The sequence below is a fragment of the Stegostoma tigrinum genome, chromosome 15, assembly GCF_030684315.1.
Source record: "Stegostoma tigrinum isolate sSteTig4 chromosome 15, sSteTig4.hap1, whole genome shotgun sequence".
Lineage (NCBI taxonomy): Eukaryota > Metazoa > Chordata > Chondrichthyes > Orectolobiformes > Stegostomatidae > Stegostoma > Stegostoma tigrinum.
Genome location: NC_081368.1, coordinates 3,667,613 through 3,685,206, shown reverse-complemented (window position 1 = coordinate 3,685,206; position 17,594 = coordinate 3,667,613). Strand labels below are relative to the sequence as shown.

General features: G+C 46.6%; 1 protein-coding gene across 1 annotated transcript in view; it reads right to left on the bottom strand.

Moving 5' to 3' along the window:
• Positions 1 to 11,517, bottom strand: part of LOC125458958 (tripeptidyl-peptidase 2-like) — a 144,236-nt gene extending 132,719 nt beyond the window's left edge. The window contains exon 1 of the mRNA XM_059651318.1: positions 11,292 to 11,517. Within this exon, the coding sequence (XP_059507301.1) occupies positions 11,292 to 11,474 (183 nt within the window). The 5' untranslated portion in view covers positions 11,475 to 11,517. The remainder of the gene's footprint in view (positions 1 to 11,291) is intronic.
• Between the last annotated feature and the right edge of the window lie 6,077 nt (positions 11,518 to 17,594).

The following is a 17,594-nucleotide window of genomic DNA, read 5'->3' as shown; positions in this document are numbered from 1 at the left end:
TTTTAAACTCTGGTGTCCATTACAATGAATTGCCTCACTTCTGGGTTTCCTCCATAGTGCAATGTATACGGGGTTGGGTTCAAAGTGTTTATTAATAGCCTGCTTCGTGAAGTGCCATGCTTCCAGGAATTCTCGTGCTTGTCTCTGCCTAGCCTGTCCCAGGATCTTGGTGTTGTCCCAGTCGAAGTGGTGGTTCTCCTTGTCCATGTGGATTGAGATGAGTGAGTATTGGTTGTGTCTTTTTGTAGCCAGTTGGTGTTCATGTTCTCTTGTTGTTAATTTCCTTCCTGTTTGTCCAATGTAGTGCTTCTCACAGTCTCTGCAGGGGATCTTGTAAATGACACTGGTCCTGTCCATGGCAGGGAGTGGGTCTTTAGTCCAGGTGAATACTTGTCGTAGGGTTGATGTGGGCTGGTGTGCCACTCTGATGCTCAGCAGTCGTAGAAGTCTTGTGGTGAGTTCTGACACCTTCCTGATGTAGGATAGTCTGATGTGTGTCAGCACATGTAGAATCTTTCTGATGCTGTTCCTGTAGGCATCTCCTGACCCAGTTCTTTGGCTGTCATTATCCTTGAACGCTTGGAAGAGGTATTCTGATTTCTCTTGGCGTAGTTCTACGTTGCTGCAATGTTGATCCTGACAAACAGGAAGGAAATTAACAACAAGAGAACATGATCACCAACTGGCTACAAAAAGACACGACCAATACTCACTCATCTCAATCCACATGGACAAGGAGAATGACGACTTCGAGTGGCACAACACCAAGATCCTGGGACAGGCTAGGCAGAGACAAGCACGAGAATTCCTGGAAGCATGGCACTCGACGAAGCAGGCTATTAATAAACACTTTGAACTCAACCACATACACATTCCACTACGGACGAAATCCGGAAGTGAGGTAATCCATCGCAGTGGACCCCAGAGTTTAAAAGCCAGGTGGGAAAACACCGACACGTCATCGGAGGCTGCACTGAGGATGTTACCAAGCACAGTAACAAAACGTCTGCGGAACAATAAACCAGCTTGGCGAGCCAACCGAGCTCAAAGAAAAAAGACACTGATGGGAGATATGGGCACATCCAGTAGTCGGGATGTGGAGACAAACATTAATCAGAATATTGAAAACGCATGTAAGAAAGGCACTGTTACAATTTCATGGGAGATTTCAATACATAGGTGGAATTGAAAAATCAGTGTGGTAGTGGGTCCCAAGAAAAGGAATTCATAGAATGTCTACAAGGCTTCTTTCTGGAGCAACTTGTCATAGACCCCTCCAAGGAACAGACAATTCTGGATTTGGTGATGTATAACGAGGCAGACTTGACGAGGGATCTTAAGGTGAAGGAAGCCCCAGTGACAATGACCATAAAATGATAGAATTCACACTGCAGTTTGAGAGGGAGAAGCTGGAATCAGATGTAAAGGTATTACAATTGAGGTAATGATAACTACAATAGCACGAGGGAGGAGCTGGCTTGAGTTGAGTGGAAGGGCAGCTGAGCAACAAAGATGGTGGAGCAGCAATGGCAGGAGTTTCTGGGGTTAATTTGGGAGACACAGCAGAAATTCATCCCAAGGAAGAAGAAACACACTAAGGGCAGGACGAGGCAATCATGACTGACAAGAGGAGGAGGAGGAGGAGATGAAATATGTGGTTGAGCTAGCTAGTAATACAAAACAACATTGCAAAAGCTTTTTTTAGATATACAAAAGGTAAGCGAGAGGCAAGAGGAGTGGACATTGCAGCACTGGAAAACAAGGCCAGAAAAATAGTTATGGGGAACAAAGAAATGGTGTAGAAACTGAACTGATACTTTGCATCAGTCCTCACAGTGGAGGGGGCAGAGTAGAAAGGCCATCTCTCAGGCAAAGGTGCCGAGGAAGCTGAAAGGTCTGAAGGCAGATAAATCACCCACCCAGAGTTCTGAGGGAGATAGCTGAGGAGACTGTAGAGGCATTGGTGGTGTCTTTCAGGGACCACTCTAGTCAGGGAGGGTACAGAAGTCCGTAAGTAACAGCCCTATTTACGAAGGGAGGGAGGCAGAAGACAGGAAACTACAGGTTGGTTAGCCTGGCTTTGGTTGTTAGTCAGATTTTAGAATCCATTAAGAGTGAGATTGCAGAGTACTTGAAAGTGCACGGTAAAATAGGGCTGAGTCAACAAGGTTCCTTCAAGGGGAGCTCATGCCTGACAAATCTGTTCAATTTCTTCAAGGAAGTAATGAGCAAGGTAGGCAAAGGAGAGCCTGTGAACATGATCTATTTGGATTTCCATTTGGCCTCTGACAAGGAGTTGCACAGGAGGTTGCAATATAAGACAACGGTCCATGTTAGGGCAAGGTACTGGCCTGGATAGAGGATTAGCTAACTAACAGAAGGCAGAGAGTGGGCATAAAGGGGTTTTTTTCAGGTTGACCTAATTCTGCTCCTCTTCTTATGGTCTAGTAGCTGTAAAAACCTTTAGGGCATCCAATGGTTATGACAGGGCAAAACAAAAGCAGTCTTTGCTAATTGAGGAAAATAATCTTGATTCATCATTGTGACAACCATTAACAGTGTCACTGCATCATTTAGCAGAGAGGAGGCCATTCAGTTCACCATGCTTATGTCAGCTCTCTTTGCCAGAGCTTTCTAATAAATCCTTTGCTTTTTCTCCCCACATTGCCCTGCAAACAGTTTCTTGTTTGTATCCATGCAGGAAAATGCTGTACAACCAATCTAACAGGGCCAATTTCAGGCTCAGTCAGGTGAAATACTCTCCTAGCAGCAAAATACAGTTTGTTATCAACCCTCTATCCATTAAATGGACACCATAATTACACATACCACTGTCCAAGATCCTTCCAAGAGTATGAAAGAGAGAAACAAGTAAACTAAGAAAGGCCTGCATTTATTTAGTACTTTTCACAGCCTGAGAACATTCCAAAATGCTTCAAAACCCAGAAAATGCTCTGAAGTACAGTAACAGCTGTAATGTAAGGAATGCAGCAGGTAATATCCACAGCAAGATCCAAGAATCAGTAATGTCATCATTACCAGCTAAACTAGTTTTAAAAATTCTGATTAAGGAATAAACACTGATCACGACACTGAGAAGAATTTGTTTCCTCCGCTTCGAAACAGTGCACCAGGGATGTAACACCAGCCCAGAGGTGGATATGGGGTGTTGGTATAACATCACAGCCAAGAAAACTCAACCTCTGAGGCAGCAGTCTCTCAGATCAGCACTGGAAATATTGTCCTGGATTATAGGCCCTGATAAGACTGTGATGGGTCTTCACCCCAAAACATTGTGCCACTGAGCCATTTATATGAAATGGGATGGATCCATTTAGTCTCTGCCAAACCCACAACTGTGTCCATCAAGATGGAAAAGGGCAGCAGATACATGGCAACACCATCACCTACAAGTTCCCCTCCAAGCCACTCACCATCCTGGCTTGGAAATATATCGTTGTTCCTTCAGTACTGCTGAGACAAACCTCTGGGACTGCCTCCTTAACAGCACATGGAATACTGCCATTCAAGTTGACAGCTCACCATCTTCTCAAGGGGGTAACTAGGAACGGGCAATAAATGCTGAGCCTAGCCAACAACACCCACTTCCCATTAAAGAAAAAAGTAAATGGTTAGCAAAGAAAAGTGCAGCTTCAATATTCAAGAAACTCGACACCACCTATGACAAGCCACTTGGTTGGCATCTCATCCACCACCTTTAATATTCACTCTCTTCATTGGCTCAAAGTGGCATCACCGCTTATCGTCGACAAGATGCACTAAAACAACTCACCAAGGCTTCTCTCACAACACTATCCAAACATGTAACCTCTCCCACATAGAAGGGTGGCAGATACACAGGACACCACCACGTGTAATTTCCTCTCCAGCCTTCTTACTTGGAACTCTATCATCATTCCTTATCACCAACTCAATCAAAATCATAGACCTCCATCCCCAACAACATCATGGATATCCCTAAAACACAACAACTGCAGAAATTGAAGGCAGCTCTCTAGCACCTCCTCTGGGGCATTTAAGATGGGCAATAAATGGCATCACATCTCAATAACAAATTTAAAAAACCTTAGTCATGATCTTCCCACCCTGACAATCAGATGACATACATTGTAAAAGAGTGTACTCATTTACACAGTAGCTCATCACATATCAGAAATTACCAAACATGTTTCACACATTCAGTCTCTGGGTGCCAAAGTAAGGAACTGAACAAAGCTGGCACCTTCTATAAAACCTTCCCACACTGAAATACTCATGTGCTCCCCTCACAGGGTACCATGTACCACTCGCTAGTATACTTTTCCTATTTGAACATAATGAGTTGTTGCCTTCAAGATTTCATTGGAGGTTTAGCTCGATTGTTGTTTATTATTTATATAAATGATCTAGAATGTAAATGTATAAGGCATGATTAATAAGTTTGCGATGATACAAAATTAGAAGGTCTTGCTGATAGCGAAGAAGGTTATCAAAAATTACAGAGGGATCTTGATCAGATGGTGAAGTGGGCTGAGGATTGGCAAACGCAATTCAATACAGATAAGAGGTGTTGTACTTTGGAAAGTCAAACCAAGGTAGGACTTATACAGTAAACAGTAAGGTCCTGAGGAGTACAAGTAAATACTTCATTGAAAGTGGCATCACAGGTGGACAGGGTGGTGAAGAAGGCATTTAGCATGCTGGTCTTCAAAGGTCGAGGCACTGAGTACAGGAATTGGGACATGATGTTACAGTTGTATAAGTTGGTGGTGAGATATTGCATGCAGTTTTGGTCACTCTGTTATAGGAAAGGCACAGTTAAACTGGAAAGTGTGCAAAGACTTGAGGATTGTGCCAGGACTAGTAGGCTTGGGTTATGGGAGAGAGGTTGGCCAGGATAAGACTTCATTCCTTGGAATGTAGGAGAATGAGGGGTGATCTTATTAAGGTGTATAAAATCATGAGGGGCATAGAGAGGATTAATTCATATAGTCCTTTTCCCAGGGATTGGGGGAATTGAAAACTAGAGGGCATAGGATTAAGGTGAGAAGGGATAGATTTAAGAAGGACATCAGGGACAACTTCTTCACACAGAGAGTGATGTGCATATGAAACGGGCTGCTAGAGAAAGTGGTTCAGGCAGGTACGACAGCAACATTTTAAAAACATTTTGTTATGTGCATGGATGAGAAGGGTTTAGAGGGATAGGTATCAAATGCAGGCAACTGGAACTAGCTGAGTGGGCATCATGGTCAGCATGGACCAGTTTGGGCCAAAAGGCCTGCTTCCATGCTGTATTACTCTATTAGTTAGGGAGAATTTTTTTCTACAGTAAAGAAGGTTGGGAACAAGAAAGTCACATGTTGAAGGCAAGTGACAAAATGAACAGGAGTCAGATGAGGATTTTACACAGTGCTGCAGTGATCTGAAATGTGTTGACTGTTATGGAGGTTGAAACAGATTCAACAAAACACTTCAACCAGATAAATACTGAAAAAAATATACAGGGCTCTGGGGAAAGAGGAATGAGTGGGACTAATAATAGTTTTTTTCAGAGCAGGCACAGGTGTGATGGGGCAAACAGCCTGCTTTGCTGTGTTATTCTATAATTAGGAGCACATTTTATAGGAGAACAATAACTCAGTACTGTAACACCTCACGTGAAGTAAAATGTCCAAAGTAAAACTTTCCAAAGTTCTGAAGGACAGTTATATTTCAGTACAAACATTAACTGTTTCATTTTCCATCAATGCTGCCAGACTTGCTGAGTTTCACCAGTAATTTTTTTTTAAAAAGTTCTCTCAGTAGTTCAGCATAGATACCTAAAATGAACTTCAGTGCAGGTCTGACAATAGACAGCTGACTAATTGGCACACTGGAACAAGAGAACCTCTTCCACTATTCAATTAGAACACTGCCAATCTGTTAACTCAAACTATTCGGCTTAACTCCTTCATCCTGAACACCATTACAATCACCTTAGTTTTGACAGTTCCAAGTGACCCCAACCTCAGCAGCTTTTTGAGAGAGAGAGAGAGAGAGAGAGAGAGAGAGTTCCAAATTTCTACTCCCGTGTTTGAAAAAAATGCTCCCTGATACCACCCTAGAATGGTTCTACTTTTAAAGTTACACCCTCCTGTTTTGGACAACCCCAGAATAAAATTTCTCTGCTCTCACCTAATAACTCAAACACCTCATTGTATTTTCTTGAATGGCCTCAACCTAGTCTGTGCAATTTCTCTTCAGAGTTTATAGAAAGGCTAAAGGTGTTAATGCAGTAAGGTCATAGTCTAATGAGTCCTGAATGTGTCTGGCCTCATGGCACACAATCAGTATGTAGCTTCATCTACCTACCACCTTTGTATTATACACTCAATATTGAGTGTGATTGACAATTTTATCAGCATTTAATTAAAGCATGACAGGAACATTTGCAGAACATTACTGCAACCTGCAAGATTGGGAACTTGTCAGTTAGCCTCACATGGTTTTGGAGAACATACTGTTTACATGCTTTCACGGCAGCTTGTCAGTGTGTGTCAATCAGGCACAGTGAGGCAAGAAAAATAAATGAGCCAAATCATTCTTTGTCAATTCACTTGCACTGGGTCAGCACCAGGATCCTCTACACAAGTACAGATGCCATTATCTCTCCCTCCCTGAACACAGAGTATCATGAAGCAATCAGTCAGCATGTTTAAATTTCATTCTTTCCAGGTTTGTTGACTTCACCCAGCCTTCAACAAACCTGTCTCCGAGTTTGCCACAAGAAGTCTCATCACACTGGATTAAATACATAGAATAGGACTTCCCAAACCATAGGTCACGATCCCTAGTGGGAATGGCTGATGAAACTGCAACTCCTAAACCTCCAATGGCAACTGGGACCAGGAGACTGGTCACAGAAGACTAAATATTGGAATGAAGCTCATGGGCCAAATGCTTTGCCAATCATGATGAGTCAGTGTCCACTGTAGACCATCCGCACTAACAGGCTGATCAACCAATGACTACTGTTGCTCTGAAGAACATCAATCACTAGCATATAGGGATGTTTAGAATCAGCGATGTTCCTCTTTTTATTCAAGCTTGCCTGGTGTTCTGGATGACACTTTTGGAGACTGAGTTGGGTCGAGCATTGAGTGATTGTAATTGTCTCCTTCCACACCCTCCCACTATCCATCTCCTGATATATCCTGGCTCTGAAATAGCTCCTTCCTTCCCCTGAAATCAGAGGTCTACTTCCAGTGCAGCTGGCTGCAAACTGCTTCATCAATGTGTGTGAGAAAGTAAGTGCTAGTCAGAGTGAGCCTGTGTGAGAGTGAGAAAGTGAGACAGAATATGAGCCAGTATGTTTGACAGAGTATGAGTGAGTGTGAGTACACGTGAAGAGTGTGTGAGGAAGCACATCTAAAGTGAGTTAGTGATTGTGAATATGATAGAAAGTGTTGGTAAGGATGTCAGAACTCATAGAATAAGTGAGAGAGAGGGGCAGGATGATAATAAGTGGCTGAGGGCTATGTGAAGCCAACACAAACTGATCCCTGAGATAGTAACAACTGCCAATGCTAGAGTCAGAGATAACACAGTGTGGAGCTGGACGAAAACAGCATGCCAGGCAGCATCAGAGGAGCAGGAAAGTTGACGTTTCAGGTCGGGACAAACTGAACCCCTCCACTTCCCACCCATTCCAGGAGAAAGGTGCTGACTGGCTAGTAAATGGATTCTGATTGGCCAAGGCATTGCAAATTACTGTGATTGTATGTCATTTGACATTTGCACTTGGCCTGACTAGTGGCAACTTGACTCTTCTCAGCAATATTTAAATCTAAACAAAAGACAACGAACTGCATATGCTGGAGATCTGAAACAAACACAGAAATGGCCAGAAAAATTCAGCAAACTAGCAGCATTTGCAGTGAGAAAACAATTAACATTTCAGGTCCAGTGACCCTTTACAGATGCTGCCAGACCTCTTAGAAAAATGGAAATTAACAATCAAGTGGCAACTGAATAATGTCTTAAATCTTATTTTCTCAGACCAATCACTGCAATGGCCAGACAGAAGATTCCATGAGTTTCACAGAATTTTCCAGAAAATCAGTAATATGTCAAAAGTGTTCTATTCACTTGCGATATACAGAGAAAAAAAATCACCAGCATTACTGAAGTTGAAATTATCTGGAAACTATTAAAGTAAGCTTGCAGAGACAGTAATTACAACTCACTCCCTGAATTCCAAAGGCATAGCAGCAAAGGGATAGATGACATGGCTGAATGGCCCTGTTCTATGCCATATAATTCCATGATTCTACAGAATAAATGACTTGAACACTAGCTGTGCAGATGATCTTTCTTGTGTCCAATGTAGCTCATAAACTGAGCTAATCTACCCAGTAACTATGACTGATAATGGGAACTGTAGATGCTGGAGAATCCAAGATAACAAAGTGTGGAGCTGGATGAACACAGCAGGCCAAGCAGCATCTCAGGAGCACAAACGCTGACGTTTCGGGCCTAGACCCTTCTTCAGAGGGGGGATCGGGAGAGGGAACTGGAATAAATAGGGAGAGAGGGGGAGGCGGACCGAAGATGGAGAGAAAACAAGATAGGTAGAGAGGAGAGTATAGGTGGGGAGGTAGGGAGGGGATAGGTCAGTCCAGGGAAGATGGGCAGGTCAAGGAGGCGGGATGAAGTGGTAGATAGGAAATGGAGGTGGACCTTCCCCTGCAACCGCAGGAAGTGCTACACTTGCCCCCACACCTCCTCCCTCACCCCCATCCCAGGCCGCAGGATGACCTTCCATATCAAACAGATGTTCACCTGCACATCTGCCAATGTGGTATATTGTATCCATTGCACCCGGTGTGGCTGCCTCTACACTGGGGACCGCTTTGCAGAACACCTCCGCTCGTTTCACAATAAACAACTCCCCCTCCCACTCCTCAGACGACATGTCCATCGTGGGCCTCCTGCAGTGCCACAATGACGCCACCCGAAGGTTGCAGGAACAGCAACTCACATTCCGCTTGGGAACGCTGCAGCCCAATGGTATCAACGGGGACTTCACAAGCTTCAAAATCTCCCCTTCCCCCACTGCATCCCAAAACCAGCCCAGTTCTTCCCCTCCCCCCACTGCATCACAAAACCAGCCCAGCTCGTCCCCTCCCCCCACTGCATCCCAAAACCAGCCCAGCCTGTCTCTGCTTCCCTAACCTGTTCTTCCTCTCACCCATCACTTCCTCACACCTCAAGCCGCACCTCCATTTCCTACCTACCACCTCATCCCGCCTCCTTGACCTGTCCATCACCCTGGACTGACCTATCCGCTCCCTACCTCCTCACCTATACTCTCCTCTCTTCCTATCTTGTTTTCTCTCCATCTTCGGTCCGCCTCCCCCCTCTCCCTATTTATTCCAGTTCCCTCTCCCCATCCCCCTCTCCGAAGAAGGGTCTAGGCCCGAAACGTCAGCTTTTGTGCTCCTGAGATGCTGCTTGGCCTGCTGTGTTCATCCAGCTCCACACTTTGCGACCCAGTAACTATGTTGGTATATAATGTCAAAAATCACAATACACCAGGTTACAGTCCAACAGGTTTATTTGAAATGAGAAACTTTTGGAGTGCTGCCCCTTCATGAGGTGAAGTCAGGTCTGGTGTTGTGTGACTTCTGATTTTGTACACCCTGGGCCAACACCTGCTCCTCCGCATTATGTATATAAAGATAACTTTATGAAAAGTATATTTTTGAAATAAAATATGTATTTTATGGAAATGAAGCAAGAGAAGAACTGCTGCATGTTGCTAACACATCAACACATAGACAACTTTAATGGTTCACGTTCAAAGAGTTTAGGTGTCGTATCTAACAGTAACCCTGGATAAGAGGTTGTTTTGTATTCTGTGAATGGGACATCTGCGGTAGGATGTGGACGGATTTGAGCGGGTTTAGCAGCAGAATTGGGTTGTGGTCGATGGGTGATGAAGCAAGTTATGGGGTCAGGGTTTTGGGTTTAGGGGGATTAATACTGTTACAGGACATCGAGGGGGAGGAAGGTCAGGTTTCGGGAGAATGGGGGGGGGGTAGAATCACTGTCACTAGATTTCGATGCCCACCCCATCTTGAAGACACTCCCACCCCACACACAGAGTCTTCTCCCACAATCTTACTCCCCCCCCACCCCCAGTTACCTACAGGCCCGGTGCCCGCTGGGTCTATTACCCACACACCTGCTCCCACTCCGGTTACCAGTTGCCCTCGGGTCTAATACCTCCCCAACCCCCATTACCTGTAGGCCCGATGCCCCCCGGGTCTATGACCCCCCCCCCCCCCCGGTTACCTGTAGGCCCGGTGCCCCCGGGTCTAATACCTCCCCAACCCCCATTACCTGTAGGCCCGATGCCCCCCGGGTCTATTACCCCCCCCCCCCCCCCGGTTACCTGTAGGCCCGGTGCCCCCCCGGGTCTATTACCCCCCCCCCCCCGGTTACCTGTAGGCCCGGTGCCCCCCCGGGTCTATTACCCCCCCCCCCCAGGTTACCTGTAGGCCCGGTGCCCCCCCGGGTCTATTACCCCCCCCCCAGGTTACCTGTAGGCCCGGTGCCCCCCCGGGTCTATTACCCCCCCCCCAGGTTACCTGTAGGCCCGGTGCCCCCCCGGGTCTATTACACCCCCCACCCAGGTTACCTGTAGGCCCGGTGCCCCCCGGGTCTATTACCCCCCCCACCCAGGTTACCTGTAGGCCCGGTGCCCCCCGGGTCTATTACCCCCCCCCCCCGGTTACCTGTAGGCCCGGTGCCCCCGGGTCTATTACCCCCCCCCCCCCCCGGTTACCTGTAGGCCCGGTGCCCCCGGGTCTATTACCCCCCCCCCCCCCCGGTTACCTGTAGGCCCGGTGCCCCCGGGTCTATTACCCCCCCCCCCCCCCCGGTTACCTGTAGGCCCGGTGCCCCCGGGTCTATTACCCCCCCCCCGGTTACCTGTAGGCCCGGTGCCCCCGGGTCTATTACCCCCCCCACCCAGGTTACCTGTAGGCCCGGTGCCCCCGGGTCTATTACCCCCACCCAGGTTACCTGTAGGCCCGGTGCCCCCGGGTCTATTACCCCCCCGGTTACCTGTAGGCCCGGTGCCCCCGGGTCTATTACCCCCCCCACCCAGGTTACCTGTAGGCCCGGTGCCCCCGGGTCTATTACCCCCCCGGTTACCTGTAGGCCCGGTGCCCCCGCGTCTATTACCCCCCAGGTTACCTGTACGCCCGGTGCCCCCGGGTCTATTACCCCCCCCCCCCGGTTACCTGCAGGCCCGGTGCCCCCGGGTCTACGCCCGAGTCCAGGATGGCGATCAGGGCCCCGCGGCCATCACACTCCGGCCTCCGGCTGATGAAGCTGAGGGCCCCGGTCTCCTGTTTGGGTAGTAGCGCCTGGAGGGGGAACCCTAAGCCCGGGCCCCGCTCCTTCCCCACAGACTCCGCCATCATCCCGGGCCCCGCACTGCCGCCTGACGACACTTCCGGGGGCGCCGCATGGCTACGGTGGCGGGGGGGGAGTCACGGCAACCGGGGGGGCGTGGCAACCGAGGGAGGGCACAGTAACCGGGGGGGGCACGGCACCGGGGGGTGGGCATAGTAACGGGGGGGCGGTATGGCATCCGGGGGCTCCGCATAGCAACCGGGGCAGGGCATAGTAACGGGGGGGGTTGGCATGGTAACTGGGGGGGGCACAGCTACGAGGGGGGGCGGTATGGCAGCCGAGGGTTGGGCATGGCATCTGGGGGGGGCATAGTAACAGGGGAGGCATGTCTACGGGGGAGGTCGGGGTGGCATGGCAACCGGGGGAGGTCTTAGTAACAGGGGGAGTTGGCATGGTAACTGGGGGGGCACGGCTACAGTGGGGGGCAGTATGGCAGCCAGGGGTTGGGCACGGCAACCGGGGGAGGGCATAGTAACGGGGGGGGGTTGGCATGGTAACTGGGGGGGCACGGCTACAGTGGGGGGGCAGTATGGCAGCCAGGGGTTGGGCACGGCAACTGGGGGAGGGCATAGTAACGGGGGAGACATGGCTACTGGGGGGAGTGGCATGGTAACTGGGGGTTGGGCATGACAACCGGGGGAGGGCTTAGTAATGGTGGGGGGAGCCATGGTAACCTGAGGATGGCGTAGTAACGGGGGGGGTGGCATGGTAACCGGGGGGGGGGCACGGCTACGGTGGGGGCGGCATGGTAAATGCGGGGAGGGGTGGAAGGGGAAATGGCAATAAGGGGGGGAATGGCCACCATTGCTGGGGGGTGGGGGCGGATATGGGAATAAGGGGGGGTGGCATGGTATCCAAGAGGCATGGCATCTTGCGGGGACATAGAAACGGGGGCATGGTTAGGGGACATGACACCTGGGCGCATGTGGTGTACAGTCTGGAGGGAGTTACCCTTAGTGCCCTCAACATTGACTCATCAATGAAGTCTCAAGGCTTCAGGTCAAACATAAAGAAGGAAACCTCCCACTGATTATCACATACCATCCTCCCTCAGCTGTGGAATCTGTACTCCTCCATGCTCATTAATCTGCCAGCTGCCATCTATGGGATTGATCTTCGTCCAATACACCAATACCCCTATTGTAGAATGAATAAACACTCGAGCGAATTAAATGCACAAAGAACTGAAAAATTACATAATCAATGTGGAGAAACTGCTGAGGCTTATAAACAAAATGTCACCTCAGCTGCTTGAGTCTTGTAATTGTAATTGTTTTCTGAGAATATAACACGTTAGTTATTCATTTCCATATAGTTCACATGCAACACAGCTATGCATAATCTCAGTATTTATGGCAATTGTATGATTCAAGTATATCAGTCCATACAGAGATAGTTGTTCCATGTTTTCATTAAGCAGGGGGAGTGGAGTAAGCTGGGGACAGACCGCATGAATTTGGTGGTTGATTTCACTTGAGGAGAGATAGAGTGGGACAGGCAATTCATAGATAACAGTGTAAAGCTGGATGAACACAGCAGGCCAAGCAGCATCTCAGGAGTACCAAAGCTGACATTTCGGGCCTAGACCCTTCATCAGAGGCCATCACAGAAGCCAATCTTCCATCCATGGACTGTGTGTACACGGCTTGCTGTTGCAGAAAGACTGCCATCATCATCAAAGACCCATTGGACCTTAGTAATGATCTGCTACAACCTCTTCCATCTGGCAGAAGATACAGAAACCTGAACATGCACACCCAGCCGGTTTAGGACAGCTTCTTTCCAGCCTTTATTTGACTTTGAATCTCTAGCCTCAAATAATGCCAATCTTGCTATCATTGATCTCGCCTCGTGCATGCCCTGTGCATAACCTGCATGCCTTTGCCAACATCTTTTTGATCTGTACAACCTTTGCTTGCTGTGATCTGCCTGTACTGCTCATACACATAACTTTTCACTGTACTTCGGTACACATGACAATAAATCAATCAATGAAGTGGGGAGTATTCCATCACACTCCTGATTTGTACAGTATAGATGGTAGACAGGGACTGGGGAGTGAAGAAGTGAATTCACCGATTGTATTCACCCATTGAATGTTAAGGGGAAAGAGAAGGGATCATATATTATTGGAGATGGTCATTGCCTGGAGTTTATGTGGTGCAGTTACTTGTTATTTTTCAGCACAAGCCTGGATATAGCCTGGATCTTGCTGCATTTGAACATGGACTGCTTCAGTATCTGAGGATTTGCAAATGATGAACATTGTGCAAATATCCTGGAGGCCAGTTACTCATCCTGGAGGCCAGTTACTCATCTTGGAGGCCAGTTACTTCATCCTGGAGGCCAGTTACTCATCCTGGAGGCCAGTTACTTCATCTTGTAGGCCAGTTACTAGTGGTATACCGCAAGGGCCGGTGTTGGGTCCACTGCTGTTTGTCATTTTTATAAATGACCTGGATGAGGACGTAGAAGGATGGGTTTGTAAATTTGCAGACGACGCTAAGGTCGGTGGAGTTGTGGATAGTGAAGAAGGATGTTGTAGGTTACAGAGAGACATAGATAAGCTGCAGAGCTGGGCTGAGAGGTAGCAAATGGAGTTTAATGCAGACAAGTGTGAGGTGATGCATTTTGGTAGGAGTAACCAGAAGGCAAAGTACTGGGCTAATGGTAAGATTCTTAGTGGTGTAGATGAGCAGAGAGATCTTGGTGTCCATGTACACAGATCCTTGAAAGTTGGCACCCAGGTTCACAGGGCTGTTAAGAAGGCATACAGTGTTTTAGCTTTTACTCATAGAGGGATCGAGTTCCGGAACCAAGAGGTTATCCTGCAGCTGTACAAAACTCTGGTGCAGCTGCACTTGGAGTATTGCGTAGAGTTCTGGTCACCGCATTATAAGAAGGATGTGGAAGCTTTGGAAAGGGTGCAGAGGAGATTTACTAGGATGTTGCCTGGTATGGAGGGAAGGTCTTACGAGGAAAGGCTGAGGAACTTGAGGCTGTTTTCATTAGAGAGAAGAAGGTTGAGTGGTGATTTAATTGAAGCATATAAAATAATCAGAGGGTTAGATAGGGTGGATAGGGAAAGCCTTTTTCCTAGGATGGTGACGGCGAGCACGAGGGGGCATAGCTTTAAATTGAGGGGTGAAAGATGTAGGACAGATGTCAGAGGTAGTTTTTTTACTCAGAGTAGTAAGGGAATGGAACGCTTTGCCTGCAACGGTAGTAGATTTGCCAACTTTAGGTACATTTAAGTCGTCATTGGATAAGCATATGGATGTACATGGAATAGTGTAGGTTAGATGGTCTTGAGATTGGTATGACAGGTCGGCACAACATGGAGGGCCGAAGGGCCTGTACTGTGCTGTAATGTTCTATGTTCTATGTTCTATATTCTATCCACATACATCTCCACTCCTGTCCAAATGATGGAGGGAATGTCACTGATGAAGCAGCTGAAGATGCTTGGGTCTAGGACAGTACGTTAAGGAACTCCTGCAGCGATGTCCTGGAGCTGAGATGACTGACATCTGACCAGTAGAACTATCTTCCTACATGCCCGGTGTAACTCCAACCAGCAGCAAGTCAGTCCTCAGATTCCCATTGATTCCAGGTTTTGCTCGGGCTCCTTGATGCCACATTCAGTCAAATGCTGGCTGGATGTCAAGGGCTTTGCCTCTCACCTCTTGTGATCGCCTTACAGCATGGCAAAAGGTGATATGTCAGAGTCCAAGAGCACAGGTATTTGCTACTATGTTATCATTATGATTATCTATCAAAGAAAACTTTGAACAAAATCTTATGTATTTGTTTTCACCTGGTTCACATGAACGGGGATATTGAATTTCACACTTCTGAGCCAGAATCTTGTTAATTTATACACTACAGCCAGTTTTGGATTAAGCAAATGAATTGCAGGAATTTCTGGCCATTGTGATTGGTAGAATTCAACTGAAAGATGTTGTTGAACCTAACGGGCAATTTTTTGGAATAAAATCGAAGCATATGGAGGCCATTCTGTAAAAGATACATATAATATATATATATTATATATATATACAACAAATCCCTGCAGCTTTCTTCTGTAATTGGAGTCTAGCATTGTTTTTGATTGTGAAGGCCCACGATATTGTTACATGTGGCAAAAAAGTGGAATTTATGTGGAGTTAATCATGTTTGAACGCCATCAAATGTCAAATTATGCAGTATGCAATGAGAAACATATTTCGACACTTGCAATTCGTTAATTCTGATTTAGAACTCTACACTCACAATGATAAGAAATATTGTACTCCTCTTTTGCTCAATATTTACTCCACTTACTATGGTCCCAAATTCATAATTATTCATAAGAACATAAGATCTAGGAACAGGAGTAGGCCATTCAGCCCTCCAGCCTGTTCCACCATTTAATTTCAACTCCATCTTCCTGCCCACTTTCCATAACTCTGACTAATCAAAAACCTGCCTATTTCCACCTTAAGTAGTGATTTTTGTTTTGGATTTGAAACAAACAAAATTTGTCTTTTGTGAACTTAGAGACAAATTGTTACTACAAAACAATGTGGATGATTCTGGGCAGTTCACTACTTAAAACATAGAAAAGATGCTGGATGACAATGAGAGATTACAAATACGAGTAAGAGAACATTATTTTATCATAACAACAGGATTTACTTGCTTTGGTGTTAACACCTTTCACTTTTTCACCCAGTCAGTAGGGTCAGACAGAATGATTAAGTACAAGAATTAATTGGGAAATGGTGGATATCTTATGTATTTTGTGACATTTTGGAGCCTTAGTTATATCAGAGGACTATCATTGCTAAATCATAATTACTAAAGCCATTTGCATTTGATGGTCAACAATTTCATCTTTCACAAATCTGGAGGGTAAAAAAGGGACATGAGATAGCTTTGGCAGGCAGAGAAAGGCAAACCCAAAGAGATTGACAAGTATATGAAGGACAAAAGAGTAACCAGAGAGAGAATAAGATCCCTTAAAGGTCAACATCTATGTGTGGAATCACAGGAGATGGGTGAGATCCCAAAAGAATATTTTACATCAGTATTTACCCTGGAGAAAGATGTGGAAGCTAGGAATTCAGGGAAATAAATAGTGATGTTTTGAAAAGAGTCAACATTACAGAACAGGAGGTTATAGAGCTCTAAAATGTATAAAGGTAGATAAATCCGCAAAACCTGATCAAGTGGACCCTAAGACATTGTGGGAAGCAAGGGAAGAGATTGTGGACCCCTAGCAGAGATACTTGCATCATCAACAACCATGGGTGTGGTGCCAGAAGACTGGAGGATGGCTAATGTTGTGCCATTGTTTAAGAAAGGGTGCAAGCGACAGCCATGGAACTACAGGTGGGCGAGGAAGAAGGGTCTAGGCCCGAAACATCAGCGTTCCTGCTCCTCTGATGCTGCTTGCTGCTGATGTGTTCATCCAGCTCTACACCTTGGTACCTGCAGACAGGTTAGCCTGTCATCAGTGGTGGGTAAGTTGTTGGAGGGGACTCTGAGGAACAGGATTTAGATGTATTTGGAAAGGCAAGAACTAATTAGGGATAATCAGTATGTCAGTTTGTGCATGAGAAATCATGTCTCAGAAAATTGATTTGAGTTTTTTTGAAGAGGAGACCAAGAAGATAGGTGAAGGCAGAGTGGTAGACATTGTTGACATGGGCAGAGCCTTCAACAAGATTCCACATGGTAGACTAGTTACTAAGGTCAGATCACATGGGATCCAGGGAGAGCTCACCAATCGGATACAAAATAGGCCAGATGAGAAGAATCAGAGGGGCTGGTGGTAGAGGGCAGTTGATCAGTCCGGAGACCTGTGACCAGCAGTGTGTCAACAAGGATCAGTGTTGAGTCCATTGTTGTTCATCATTTACACAAACAAGTTGAATGAAAATTCAGGAGAGATGATTCTTAAGTTTGTGGATGACACCAAAATTAGTGATAGAGTAGACAGTGAAAAGTGTCATTTAAGGGTGCAATGGGATCTTAATCAACTGGATCAGTGGGCCGAGGATTGGCAGATGGAGTTTAATTTAGATAGATGTCAGGTGTTGCATTTTGGTAAAACAAGTCAGGGCAGGACTTGCACAATAGAGCCC